We start from the raw sequence: 16,203 nt of genomic DNA on the forward strand, positions 1-16,203 counted from the left end.
TACTGGACTAATTTCACTGTCTATTGAAAGTTGCCTGGTATTTACATGATAATTGACTCTTATGGGTGCCACTATTCCTGATCGTAAATTTCGTTTGCTGCAGACGGTGATCGTCTGAATTATCCCATACTATTGAACTATAGTATGTTTCGTCATTCTTTGCAACCTCAAAAGAGTCAAATGGGGCCTTATCTCGGTTATTTCTCGTGCATTCGCCAACACTAAGATTAATACTTAAGTCTCAAGGTCATATTAGCAAACTACAACAACAGTACCATACACGAACATTTCGACAATGGTATTCTCATATGACTTTAGATTAGCTCACAAATGGAATATTTAAAATGTAACGGAAATAAGACATTTGACAAGATAAAAGTGCAATAATGAAAACGTCTAAAGGTACTGAATATCTTTTAAGGATTGATGACATGTTAAAGACAAAGTTTCAAACGTTGTGATAAAAGCCCGAAGTCTGTTCGAAGCATATAGTAAGAATTTTGAATACACATACGCTTCAGGCAACAGCAGATCAAGTACATGAAGTTCCAGTGTAGGCTGTTTGCAAAACGAAAACTTGTCAGATGAGTCATGGAAGCTTGTCAATAGCAAATGATATGTTGTTTTTACTGGATGTATTAATTAATTCAGTGAAAGTTTAATAAGATAGCATTATCGAGGATATTTTTTCCTTTCAGATTCTGTTGGATGCTCCAAATGCATATGGTTTTGATTTCTTTTCAGTAAAATTATAACACTCAACGTTCCTAACATTTAAATTAGATTGGGCTTTCAGTTACATTGTCCGTAAAAAATAATATTTTCAGTAAATTATTTAAATTTTAAAGACTAAAATATATAATTGTTCAATCTCAATTCTTTAAGATTTCATATTTCATGTAACATTTCTTACACATTTCATAAGTATCTACTTCTCAAGTACATTATATCTGGAACATAACATTCATATACATGACAATTTAAGTCACACATAGTATCCATAATTTCATAAAAATTGTTCAATTTCCGTTAAGGGACTGAATCATCATTCTTGAGATTTTTTTACTGTATTATACTTTCTGTATGCTATACTTTATATTTATGTTATTCAGTTCAAAATCTTTTGTCGTCCCGAATCCTGTCGATGAATTTGAAACTTAAAACATATAAAACGATAATCATGCCTGTTGTGCTGTATGGTTGTGAAACATGGTCGCTTCTCTGAGGGAAGAACGTAGACTGAAAGTATTTGAGAATAAAATCCTGAGACTAATATTCGGACCCAAAACGAACGGAAATGGCGGAAATTTCATAACGAAGAATTACATAATTTATACCGTTTACCAAACATTGTTAGGGCATCAACTCTAGGAGGCTCAGGTGGGCAGGTCATGTGGCCAGAATGGAAGAAAGTAGGAACGCTTTCAAAGTTTTGATTGGAAATACAATTGGAAAACGTCCATTGGGAAGATCTAGGAGCAGATGGAAGGACAATATTAAGATTGATCTCGCAGAAATAGGAATACAAAGTAGAAACTGGCTGCAGTTGGCTAAGGACAGAAGTCAATGGAAAGCTCTTGTGAACGCGGCATTGAACCTTCGAGTTCTATACGCCATAGAGTTAGTAGTATACTTTATATACCAAAACAGTTGTTATAAAATATAGCTTCTTTGTTTTGAAACATAACATATAGGGTTTAAAATTAAATATTAAGTGAACACATTGCCAATTTCAAAGAATATCTGCCGACATCTTTGATTGTAAAAATATAGTTGTTCTATAGAATACGAAAATGTAAACAGTAATATTGAAAGTAATTCATGAACGAACGAATACATGTAAGAATTCTACGCGATATATGCATATTTCAGAAACTAAACGTTTATACCTCTAAATGTATCTACACTAGTGTTTTTATTATGACAATTAGGTAAATAAAATTTTATAAGGTTATTGCTACCTATTATTTTGCATATGGTTTGAATAAGTACACTCATGTCCAAAATGATTGTCGCATATCTATAACTGTCTTCTTGTAAGAATATACTTTGATAATGATTTTGCAGGGTACTTTTAATACTGATACTATGTGTATAATCGGGAAATGTATATTTGTGGTTAATTTCATAGTAAGAGAATTATAAATACGAAAATTAGAATGAGTAAAACAAAATGTTGCTAAATGAACAAGAAAGTTTTATTTTCGTTTTATTGTTCTTATTTACTGCTCTTCTGACATGAAATTTGCCACATACATGTCTTTGCCGATTATACACATACTAACATTGTAAGAAATACCGGACGAATTCGTTATCAAATTCGAACAACAACATATTTATATACATGCAACATAAGTTTGGACATGAGTGTACATAGTTTATATAACTTGTACATTGGGAAAATAATCAATATGGAATAAAGCTGGCTCAAGTTTGCACAATTTTCTTCCATACACACATCCAAATCTGTTGACACAGAAAATAACATCAATAACTTGAATGAAATATAAAATATTATCATAAATATTTGTTTTCTCACGTAAATTTCTTACAAAAATTATCACGCTACGTCACTATAACCTAGATATTAAAGAGTAGATTAATAATGGAAAAAAAGAAATGAAAAAGAAAACGTCCATCTATAAAACACAGGATTCCAAGAAAACTTATAATTGTACAATAGATACATGTGATGAAGTTCTAACGATAAATGAATATTGGTTGTTTCCATACTTTTGTTTTTCGAATATATTATATTAGAAATGTTACACATGAAGATAATAAATAATGTAAGTTAAGCTTGATATATTTGAATTTTAATTGAATACTGTGACATTCGCATAATATTTGTCTTCTTTAAAGAATGATATTTCTATTTAAAAAAGAAAGAAAAAATGAAGTCGCCCTTTCTCTATTCATTTTCCATGTTTGCTGTTTCTCGACTTATCCTACTCTATCCTAGAACAGCTTTAACACAAACAATAGTAGGGATAATTGGTCTATTCTTCATATGACTTTGGGTTGAATATTGTATATTGTTTATGTTATGTTGAATCCACTCTTGTGAATAATACCTAGTCCTCAAACTATTATAGAAGTTACAATGTGAATCACATATATTAGAATATCTTCTTCATTAATTTATTTACTTATTTCATATTTATTACATATTTATCATTGAGTATTTTGCATATCCTAGAAAAGTATTCAAATTAAGTAATATTTTATTGTCCATTTACTTTTAAAATTCATCGGCGTTTTGATGCATTGAGTTTCATCTAAGTAAGTAAATACATCACCCACCAATTGTAAAGTTTCCAAGAGAAAATTAAAACCCAAAATATAATTTTGTGAAAGTTTAAAAATAAAAAAGATGAGTAATTAATTTTAAAATAGTATACCTCATAATTATATGTATATTCTTTAGTTGATGACTTAGAAGCGAAAGAGTTAACTGATGTAAAGCTTTCTTTGATGTAGAAAGAAAGTAAATCTATGTGTATTACCGAAATCTGCACTCCAGTTGATCTATTTTTCAGTTATTACCCAAAGAGTCTTAATATTATTTCCTATACAGGTATTCTTTGGCAGTTAATTATACAAATGATGTCTCAAAATAACAGAGATGATTAAGGTATGTATTGCTGAATAAAAGCAATACACACCTTAATCATCAAGGAAGTAACCACCATTCTCAAAGCACTGTTTATTCGATCTAATGCAGGTGTCTCAGTATTTTTGCCATTTTTTCAAACGTTTTCTGAATTCTTGCAGAGGGTTGTATTAAAAAAAAACCTGAAAACTGTTATTACTTCTTGATCAGATTTAAATTGTATTTCATGTTAACTGCTTTTCTAAAGCTAAACGGTCCATGGGAACAAATATGGACTATATGGAAGCTGTGACTTTATTGTGATATTCAGTCTCTGTAAATAAGAAATAACTGTGTACTGGTGAACACCTAATTGGTTTTCATGTGTGACATATATCGTTCTTGTGTTACATGTTTCCTCAATGTCTGCAGTACTGTTCTGTAATAATCAATATTTACTGTAGTGTTTGGGAAAATAATATGATAATAAATCAGACCTCGATAGTGAAAGAGACCAGTTGACAAGAATTTTCCAGCTGATTTTGATTGGTAAATCTTCTTTGTCTTAGCTGATGAAGACGATTTCCAAGTGCTGCCTTCTGCTTCGATAGATATTTCTGTAGAAGGTGGGAAGCTTATTCCAAAGGTTTCTTCAGAGTTTTAGACCCCTTTTCCTTCTCTTCCTTCAGAACGCACATTCAGCTTTACCTAGCAATTAGCATAAGTACTATAAACACCCGCTCTATGTTGTTAGCTACTAGAATAACTTGTTTGCATATTTACAAACGTGTCAAGATTATACACAATATTGCAAAACATCGATATAGATATTCTCATTTTTGGAGGGATAACATTTGTGCATTTAAAATAGTATATTAGTTTAAATTTGTACTTAGAGTTTGTGCCTGAATATCAACAACAAATATTAAAATAATGAGAATATCTACTGTTATTGAGTTTTATATATAATTCAATTCTTGTTATTATATTAATTGTGGACATATCGAAAAAGTAAGTGATATGTCTAATAACTTACAAACTAATAATTCAGGTGAATTTATAAATCTCAGTCATAAAAGAAACAGTGTTAAAATGCAGATGTTAAAAATGTTATCTATTAAGGTAAAAGTTTCATATATCTAAGCCATATAACTGTGAAATAATTGTTCAAGTGACATATAAAATTAAAAGTAATTTGTATTATTTAAAATATATGGTCGATGTCTGGAGTTTTTAAGACATTTGGATAATTATATTAGTGAAAGGAGGAGACAACCGGTTTAAACTTATTTTTAGACACCAGCTCTTCTGTAGGGCGAATTCAATAACTCACAGAGTGAAAAAGTGACTAACTGGACTGTGACTCGAACCCAGGATTTCCAGAATACCATGCCGATGCGTTAACCACTACGCCACCCAGTTCTCTTCCCAGAACAGTTCTCAATATATGGACACTGGATTGTCCAAGCACACCAGCTAGGCTGTGGTACAAGCTATGTAATCAAGAGTGATAGAGTGTGTGGCTTCTCTGGGAAGCGGACTGGATGTTGTAATGGCTAACGCATCGACGCGATATGACGGAAACCCCGTGTTCGAGTTTCGGTCCAGTCAGTCACTTTTTCACTCTTTCTGTGTTATTCGGACAATTAGTTTAGCATTAATGAGACCTAGTAACTGTTCTCATCTATTGAATATAGGATCCACATATTAAAATTTTTCCCTTTTTGTTGATATTATCGATATTTTGTTGATAGCTCGCATTGACTGTTTCACATGTTAATTAACTGAATAGCTCAATTACAAAAGTCAAAAAAGTATTTTTTCAGGAGACGATATTTTGTGTGCGTTTCCATCATTCAATTTCCGTAAAAGAAAAGTAATCTATGTAAAAGAAAATTGTGATTGCCTACGTTTCGTAAGATAACGGTGAAATTATCATCTATAGCAAGAGTTTTATAAGTATTTGTAGGCATGAGTCAGAAAATAACTTCAGAGGAGATGACTAAGGATATTTTGGAAAACAACGCAGTTTTCTTTTGGCTACAACTAATTTGATTTATGTAGTTTTGGCACGAAACCCTGTTCAATATAAGAAGATGCTGAAAAGGAATTTAATAGAACCAATATCTCAAAATTGACAAAAATTGACTTAGGCTCTTTTGGAATCCATCCCTTCAATTGTTGAATATACATTGAATATTGTGTGAATATACATTGTAAGAACTAATAATAAATAATGAAATGATAATTCACAAATAATTCAACATACGGTCTGTGTTTCGCGTACTCACAAATGTAGTCCTACTTCTCTTCTGCCCTGTATATATATATATATATATATATATATATATATATATATATATATATATTACCGTAAATATTATTTCATAATATTAGTTTGATATTGCATGTATGTTAGTCATATTATTTACTATAGATTAAACTGTGTTCCTTTATGTGTTTATGACGTATTCTATACCATATGTAAGAAATTTACAATAGAAAATAACATATTTTATATGGAGTCTATATATTAATTACGTCATTTACTTTTGTTATGTGGTTTATAGGCCACAAAATAAGTAAATAAATGAGAGACTTCTATCAAAAAGAACAATTTCATTCCAGACCCACTTGTAAACGCAATATATGTTTGGAGCCACCACCAGATCTTAAGAATGGTAAAATGACTCGGGATGGTTACGCTGTGTATTACTCATGTAAAGAAGGATACGTTTTAGAAGGTCCCAAAGTTGTGCTTTGCGTGAATGGAACATGGAATATTCAAGAAGCAAGATTAAGTTGTAAACCGATAATGTGTCCTGTACAACAAGTAAGTACAAATGTATTTTCTTTTATTATAATTTGTTTCGTTTGTTAAAACATGTCAAGATTTAAATTCATAAATATAATATGAATCATTATCGTAAATGCGTGTGTTCGGTTTATTTATCATCTGTATTATTTGTAGTTGGATTATGTCAACTAATTTATCACCTGTATTATTGGAGGTATTAATGAAAACTTAGAAACACCATCTATTTCATTGTTTCATCCGCTTGCGATTGGCGTTTATTCCATCTTTGTAGCTCCATGATCATTGCCACGTCTACAGGGTGGACAATTTATTTTGACCATCAGCTATAACGGACAAACCAAAAGAGAGAGAAAAGCGAAGCTTTTCACGAAACAAGTATAAGGAGGGGGATATCTATGTATGTATTAAACAGAAAGATCCAACAAACAATGTTGCCAACCCAATATAAAGTTATATTTTTCAAATGGCACTACATCAGATTATTACATATTTCAAATTAACATGTCAAACGTAAATTTAAAATATTATTTTTATTATTCAGTGTTGCAAACTAAGGATGTTATAATATCACAAACATCCAAAGTTCAGAAGCCTCTAACACAAATACAGCACAACGGAAATGCACAGGATAACGCACAACGAAAATAGTTTATTGTTGGATACCATGGTCATGGCATGACTTGTTTCGAATGAATAGGAACGAAGTTACCAGCGCTTGATTTTTTTTTTTTTTTTTTTTTGAAAGTCTTTATTTCGAAAAAATGCTTAGATAAGTATCATATTTAGTTACTTCTATTGTTTGTAATGGATGTGTAAATTATCTTGCCATTTACAGCACTTTGATATGTCAAACCGTAGATATGATAAACATTGCTGAAATTTGCAACACTGCATAAATCGTGTAATTGTGAGAACTTGTAATTCCAGTTACTAAAAGCTATTGTTATAATACTATAGAAGAGAAGGGAAACAACAACCATTTTAAATATTTTCCACAAATACGCCTTTTTCAGCAGGATAGGATAGCTAGCTGTAACGCAACCTTGTCATTATTAACTTTCGTAACTGAGATTGGACTTCAATCATATTTTGCTGATACATTGAGTGCCTTAATATCTCTATCCAATTCGACGACGAGTGTAAGGAGGAGCTAACTAACCACTTACCATATAGATGGGACAACAATCATGGAGCTAGAAAGACTGAACGAAGGCCACTCACATGCTTTTGCACAACTGAACACAAACAAAAGCGGACCTAATTGCTGAATCATGCGTAGTTTTTGAGGTCTAGCACGAAACATATCAAAACATTTAAATTTTTCCAGGCTATGACCATCGTCACGCACTTGCTTTCTTCGCGTTTTTCCCAGGTCCTTACTTCTTTCTCCATGTAATGTCAGTCATGGTTTTTTTTGCAATAGTTATTCACGTATAGAATTACTTTGTGGCCTAAGCAGCAATTTTCAGTACTTTGCTCTTTTGAGATAGTACGCCCTAAACATGATATTAAAATCACAAACTTCAAATTTCGGATCCCCATAAATCTACGGGGCCAGTAGTATCATAAATGTAGATATTTCTTTAGACTCTTTATATACAGTAGTATTCAGCACAAAAATTATGAATCTCCTACTTTATACCATTCCAAAATACAACCCCTTTAAAGGAGTAATTTTCTGTACATTTTCTAGTAATTTCATGTATTGGTTTGCAACTCTGCATATTTGTTTAGAAGCAAGAGTATATATATTCTTCGTGTACCTCGCTCTCTCCTGTAAACATTCGTTTTTGTTTGGTGTTCGTCTGATTCGTACGTTCTAAGCAACTGTAGTTTTCGTAAACGCTTGCAAATGCAAAATATGTCACTCCACCGATAACAAAGATGACAGCCACTCAGCAACACTTGTACATATGACAAAGTGAATAATATTATTGACCTTCTCATACACAAGATTCGTCCCACGCAAAGTTTTATAATTTTCGGAGAAGGTGGAGCAACCATTTTAGCAGTCCTTGGACCACTTCAGATAGATTGACCCAATAGGAACTCATTGCTATTCAAAGTGACGTTTTGTATGATTTCATCTTCCCCATCAGATGAATGACTAGATTATACTCTTAAATATGTATATGAACCCTAACTAACTTCCTTCTCAAATTCATTTCTAAACTTAATTTTGTAGTTTCAGGCGGAAAGTTACCCCGGTATCTCTTAAAGTTTCTTAGTAATTATGTCAAAACTGTTATGTAGACTTAAATGGAAACAATTATGAACAGTTTCTTACTTATATGGTAACTCTTAGCCCGTTCGTAAATAATTTCAGCAAATGCAAGAACTTCGAACACGATGAATAATACATCAGTATATACAGATATTCAAAATTGTAACTAGCAATAGTGACGACGTAAGTGAACAATTTTCGATAGTTGATTCTTTGTACAAATAACCCGCAATCGATTAATAGTATCGTGTAAATTCCAATTAATCACCTGTTCTGTGATTAAGTTAGTAAATTTAGTTTCTCTTATTACATTTGTAATACGTTAAAAGTGATTGTCCTTGTCCTTGTATTTCATGTTATCATTCAATTTGTCTCAGTATCTGTCGTTTTCCCCTGGCTGCAACTTTTGTGTTAGATAACGTCTTCCAATCTGACTCAGTTTTATATGCTTTCAACTCAAACATGTTTGTGAACTTTCAACTAGTTAATCTTCAGACGATATGTAGATATTGATTGATAGTTCATGTCAAAGGTCTTTACGAATAATTTTATTGTCATCATAATAACGGTTTTAGCTCACTCTGCTTCTCTACTTAATAATAAGTTACAATACTTGTTTTTATAGCATTTATACTATACTTTTTCTCGTCAAAGTTTTGCTTAGTTTTCACAGGAATTACACTGTATTCCACACATAGTTTGATTTTCATAGTTGTTATTATAGAGAAATCATTTCCTGGTGCCCCTATCGAATAATTACGGAACATTCTTGGTACACTTCCAAGAACCAGACATTTTTATCGCGTTTCCTTATCTAAAAAAAAGCTGCGAGGTGAATTCTTTCTTGGTTTTAAAATTTTTGTTTTAAGTTCTGCAGTTTGAAGTTGCTTCTTTTCTTCACCAGGTACCTAAGGATGGATATGTTAATGGTGAAATTTTTACGTATGGCAGTGTAATAGAATACAAGTGTAATGAAGGGTATCGTCTAATAGGACACAGTAGGCATATGTGTAACAAGGATGGAAACTGGAACGCATCTGTACCTGAATGCAGAGGTAAGTCGTTTAATTTAAGCGAGTTGTAACATATAGAGTTAAATCTGTCTCGGTTGGCCACCATTGATTCCAGTGAATAATGACCAACTCTGACTGGTGTCCAACTGATATGTGTATGACAACGATTACTACACTCCTCACCATTTTGTTCAATTTTAGTAAATAATATAAAAATAATAAAGAAAGCTCATATATATATATGGTTAGAATTTACATAGTATGTGTAAGAGATCACGTAGTATATTCTGACATATATAAAATCGCATTTCCAGCCATGGTGCTTTGGAATTTTAATGTAATTTACCATTATGGTATCGAATCCAGGCCATAAATTACACAGGGAATGGAAAACTCTAAAAACATTTCTCATACAGATATTCTTGGGATAGCAGATTAATGCTGTTTTACTAGAATTAATAATGTTAAGCGGAAACAGACACTACAGCAGTAAATATTCGTATTTGAATAAGGGTTTGTAAACAGTACTTACTATTTCAAAAATTGTAAAACAGTGTATTAACTGTTAACAACTTTTAAAGAGTCCAAAGCAATTATCAAATTTGGTTGGTAAAAATATTTGAAATGATTATACTGCGTATGAATATGTCTATATGTAGCAAAGTAAAATTTACAAAATGATTGTGTTGATAATATCAGCAAATTAAATAAGAAAATAACAATATGCTAAAATATTAAATGCATAGGCAAATACGTGATTAGAATGTGTGGCTTTGATTTCCCAATAACTGCGCATCTTAGCTTGTGGTCAGGCAACAAGGGAGCATATATTTTATTTATATTGCAAATAACAAACATCAAATGACAATTTAAAGTTACTGCTACTAAACGTGTTTTTTTTTTAAATAAAAAGAGAATGACAGTTACAAATCAAAATAATTTTATATATATAGGCCTATATATATATATATATATATTAGTGTAACTAAAATGTATTCATCGTTAATTCTGTTCAATATACAGTTTGTTTGCAATGCCAATATGAAAAACAAGATCTTTAAGTAACAAGCTAACAAAAATAAACATGATGCAGTGCGTATCATTGTCTAAACATAACGTGTAATAAAGAATATCCGCAACCATCGTATCTGGGATCCAATTCAACGCATAAGTATCGCACTTGGGAAACTGCAGAAACGCAAAATGTTCTAAGAATAATGTTATTCAAAATGATGTTAATAGTTAGCCTCCTTAAAATGCCAAAATTTTAATCGCGCATACACGACGCGAACTTGAGAAATAACGGGGCTATACAAAAATATATATATCAGAATAAATATGTTAGTGTGCGGCTAAAATGTAAAGTTATTAATATATTCTCAGACTATCAGTATTGCTTATGATTTATATATTTAGTGATTCTGTAGTGTACGGTCAGTTTATATTATGTTTCTGTGAAAACACGTCTATTTCATATTTCCAAAAAATATTTATTAATATTACTACATATTTTAAAGCTCCCTGCATACCATATTTGCTAGGTCAAATGCTTAATTAAAATACATATCTATCACGGTTATATTTAACATTGTGCTAGTACACGGTATTAACTTCTCCAATATTAGCTTATACTTGCACAAAAAGTGTACTTGTAGTCAGCCAGCGACTATATTTTCATTACGTCCAGTGACACGAATCTCAGCCCTCTTATCACTTGGATCGTAGAAGCCTAGTACATAAACGCTGCTATATTGAATGATTCACTCAAGTAGAATATCACTGGTTAATGAATTGATTAAACTGATTCACAATTATTACTTTATGTTGAACTTAAATATTCTTTTCCATAATAATTACTTACATTTATACAATACTTCCTTTTATATGTCGTATGTATGTAAGTATTTAGAATTACTTATAAACGATTTTATAATTGAAACACATCACATTTTGGCATTAAATTCACATTTAATGGCAATATATATGTAAATCATTTTAGTTCTCTATTGAAATATAATTTGCAGAATATCATAGTAAGGAGAACATTCTGTCTATACATTTCTGAACACAACGTCTTAGGAGTTCGAAATTGTTACCAGAAGATTACCGTTAATTGCCAGCAGTAGTAGTTATTACGTGACGCATGCTTCGAATTTGTAAAAATTCTCAAACTATAGCTTAAGCGCCCGTAGGAAAATAATTACAAATATCATAATTATATTTTGAATCTCTGCAAAAATAATTAGATTTTTATATCAATATTCACTGGATTATAATGAAAATAACCATTAAAACCGGAACATAATTTCTATACGTTACAGGGTTCTGGAGAAAAACAAATCCTTTAACTTCTGAACATGAATGTGGTAATAGTTTATTGACATACTTAAATTTTAGAACGATTTTCTTAAAAATGAATCAAGATTTTCTTTCGATTCGATTTTCTTTCGATTCGATTTTCTTCGTAATTTATATTTCAACAATCCCATATTATAACATTAATAATCTAAGAAAATAATCATTAATAGTTCAGCGGTGAAGTTGAGATTTTCGGAGTTTTTCTCAAAAACAGGTAACGTAAATTTGTTCATTTCATGAACAACCGTACAATATAGGCGATATATTTTTCTCAGAAAATTTCAAAACAGGTAGTTTGCTGGTGTTAGTGTTTGCTTTTACAGTGATGGTTTTCGAAAATGATTCTCAACATTTTCTTGGTATTTTATGAAATAAGTATTTCATTGTTAACCTTAGAATATGGCATACTTTTTCGGAAGAACTCAGAAAGAATATTTTACTGATGGGATGAAGTTTCTTCGACCATAATTTTCCAAGCTTACAACTCCAAGATTACAATTTTGTATATTGTACTTTTATTCATATCATATTTAATTGAATAAATACATCCTTAAATAAATATATTATAAATAACCCCACAGCATGACATGGTTTATGATTTATTTAAGGAGAAACGAGAGCAAGAAAGTTTAAATAGTGGTCTGTATCTTTCGTTGTAGTTTTAATGCAATTTTCAGTTTTCATATATAATTAGAATTTCCTATAAACTTGAACTTTCATAAATAAAAGTTTGATTTGGACTTGCTACAAGGTTAGTTTTTTTGTTAAAAATTACCTTATTAATTCGTACGTTCATTAAAGCACCTTTTGTGCAACAGTGTACCTGAACTTACAGCACACATTTTGAAAATTTAATCCTGTACTAAGCTTTATGCCCTAATAGTGATGAGCCAATACTCATTGATTTCATATCGATATTTCAAGCATAATACACGAATACCTTTCGTTGGGATGTATTCTGAAAACTAAATTTTGAAAAGTTAGACTATTCACGTTCTGAAATATAACTCTTCAGTAGCAATAACCAATTACTCAGAGTTGAAGTAGTCCAATGTTTCACCGAATAACGAAAATGATATATTAAAGTGTTTTTATATCTATTTCCGATATATATATATCTATATATATATATATATGAAATAACAATGCTCAACATTTAAGTATATATATATATACAGTAATATTTTATTTTTAGGTTATCTTTACCCGTCTTCTGACCAATCTTAGAGAATTCGTAGAACAATGCTTATTCTTCAAGAACTTTCGGACCCTAGTCGATTATGAAAAAATCAGTTAAAACGAAGATCACTACTCCAGAGCCCTTAAATTGTATAACATCTCTACAATTGTTATGAAAAGGATTACAGTATTATAATTCAATAAGGTTAACTTAGCAAAATCCGAAATTTTGACCACAAGCTGCTCCAATGACATTTACTAGGGAAGTACTTGAAGTGGTACGCGTGGATTTGCATGTGTCATATATCGTTGGAAAGGTCACACCGAATACACCTCACATATAAAATATCTCAATTGAATGGGGCCTGCAGGGGACGTGGCGACCATTTGAAGACCAAAACAACACAAGCTCCGAAACATCAGAAAACGTGGACAGAATAAGAGGCTATAATAAAATTGTTTTGAGACATGGTGTATATATAGGCTTAAAAGGTAGTTGGATACGAATCTCATATCAAATATTTATAAATCAAAATGGCGGATCCAACATGACGAATACAAATTACAAAAAACAGGCTATGGATCTGAAATTAGGTATATAGAGATACGCGGCGTCGCTATGTGTGAATCTGATACCAAAAGTGTAAAATTCAAAATGGTGGATCAAAGATTCAAAACACTGCTATGGAACTGAAATCGGGTAGGTAGAGGTTTTAGTTGTCGCTGAGTATGAATTCAATGTTAAAAGTGAAAAATGCAATATGACGGATCCAATGTGGCGGACGAAAAGTGCAAAAAAATATGCACAGAGTGGGCATATGTGATTCTTACACGCGTATTAAAAAATATCTATAGTACATGATGGGGCGAGGGAACAAATTTTGCTATACAATCATGCCAAAATTGAGGCACGGAATGCAGGGCAGGTTTTGTAGCGCACATGAAAGTTTTGTGATACGTTTAGATTTGCAACCATAGACAATAATTATTTTACTACCAACTCCCTTCCCGAAGAGATACGCAGGGATCGGCATGTGCGTTATATATCGTTAAAAAGCTCGCACCGAGTACACTTTACATCTGTAACATCTCACTTGAATGGCGGCTGCAGGGTACGTTGCAATTATTTGCAGATACCATCCAGTTACCTTTTAAACCCATATATACCACGTCTCAAAACAATTGATCATAGCTTCTTATTTTGTCCACGTTTTCTGGTGTTTCGGAGCGTGCATTGTTTCGATCTTCAAATACTCGCCAAGCCCCCTACAGTCTCCATTCAAGCGAGATATTTCACACATGAGGTGTATTCGATGTGACCTTTCCAACGATATATGACACATGCAGATCCCCGGTTACCACTTCAGGTACTTCCCTAGTTAGTTCAACGAAACATTATATATTGAATAGAGATGCAAAAAGGCTGGTTTTTTTCAATCAATGGTTTTTTGCACATAAAAAGCCGGCTTTTTTGAAAAAAAAAAACGAGAATTTTGGAAATTTTGGCTTTTTTCATTTTCATGGTTTTTCTATTTGAATAGCTTTCTTATAGTATACTCTAAAGTTAAATAAGATTTCATGACCTAAATACCATATTTCGCTCTGGAATTCACCATCATGATGGATGGAACACATGTTTTATGAATTAAAGTAAACATACGTAGTATTTGAGGGCAATTGCAGAGGGTATTTAACTTTATTTTAACTTCTGAGTTATCGACATTTTTTCTTCTCTACGTCATTTCTTTTTCAGTCATCCGTGTTTCATTTCTTTGAGATTAGCAGGCCTACTCTAGCTTCTAGCACATAAGTTAAACTTATGTTTTTCAATATATCCGTCAGAGTGCACGTTGATCAGTATATCTGTCAGAGCGTACTTCCACATTTTTGTTATATTGTAGCTGTGCAATGATTTAGCAATAATCTTTCGGATACAACCTTGAATACAGTTTTATAGAAATAATCAGTAGCGGATTCAGAAAAGTATTTTGGGAGGTGTTTCTCTGCTTAATGTTTGTCTTTTCTAAAATTTCCTAATTTTTATTTGGGAGGAACTTGAAGTTTATGAGTATAGGCATAACTAATATTTCGTTTCGTTTGTATTCAGCAATAATCTTCCGGATACAACCTTGAAGACCATTTTATACTGATAATCAGTGGCGGATTTAGAAAAGTATTTTGGGAGGTTTTTTCAATATTAATGTTTAGTTTTTCTAAAAATACCTAATTTTTATTTGAGGAGAGCTTGAAGTTTATGAGTAAAGGCATAACAAATATTTCGATTGTTTTAGAAATTCCGTAATTTCGGGATACAGGCTTCAATCTGTAAGACATCCCCACCCTAATCCCCTCCGCAAATCCATCACTGCTGGTAATTAGTAATAACAACGATTTAAAAACGATAAAGGAAGTCGGCCAGGATTCACACTACACGCACTATCTCTACATTCACAGATGGAATTAAGAAAAACTTCGAATGCTCGAAATGCTCGAATTCGGGGTTGAATCCCGGACTTCCCGATAGAATCGCAAAAGCTAACCACTCATTCATGGTTGTTGTGCAGTTGTGCTTAACTTAAATATATTCTCTCTATATATGGCTTATGGAATTCGAAGGTTCAATGCCGCGTTCACAAAAGCTCTCCACTGACTTCTATCCTTAGCCAACTGGATCCAGTTTTTACTTTTTATTCCTATTTCTGCAAGATCCATCTTAATATTGTCCTCCCATCTGCCCCTAGGTTTTCCTAATGGACGTTTTCCGATTGGATTTCCAGTTAAAACTTTGAAAGCGTTCCTACCTTCTTCCAATCGGGCTTCATGACCTACTCACCTGAGCCTCCTAGACTTGATAACCGTAACGATGTTTAGTAAACCGTATAAATTATGCAGTTCTTAGTCATGAAGTTTACCCCATTCCCGTTCCTCTTGTGTCCGAATATTTGTCTCAGAATTTTATTTTCAAATACTTTCAGTCTGCGTTCTTCCCTCATCGCAAACGACCATGTTTCATAACCAT

The 16,203-nt window shown here is 32.0% G+C and overlaps 1 protein-coding gene across 5 annotated transcripts in view; it reads left to right on the forward strand.

The window, feature by feature from the left end:
• LOC145686217 (sushi, von Willebrand factor type A, EGF and pentraxin domain-containing protein 1-like) overlaps positions 1–16,203 on the forward strand; it is a 290,964-nt gene that overhangs the window by 253,620 nt on the left and 21,141 nt on the right. For 4 of the 5 annotated variants that reach the window (XM_081759275.1, XM_081759276.1, XM_081759274.1 and 1 more), the window contains exons 35-36: positions 6,221–6,425; positions 9,539–9,689. In XM_081759275.1, coding sequence (XP_081615401.1) covers positions 6,221–6,425; positions 9,539–9,689 — 356 coding nt within the window. Of the gene's footprint in view, positions 1–6,220; positions 6,426–9,538; positions 9,690–16,203 lie in introns of those variants that run through there. The other variant, XM_081759278.1, reaches the window with a different exon arrangement.

The sequence above is a fragment of the Thermobia domestica genome, chromosome 5 (assembly GCF_964235325.1).
Source record: "Thermobia domestica chromosome 5, izTheDome1.hap1.1, whole genome shotgun sequence".
Taxonomy (NCBI): Eukaryota; Metazoa; Arthropoda; class Insecta; order Zygentoma; family Lepismatidae; genus Thermobia; species Thermobia domestica.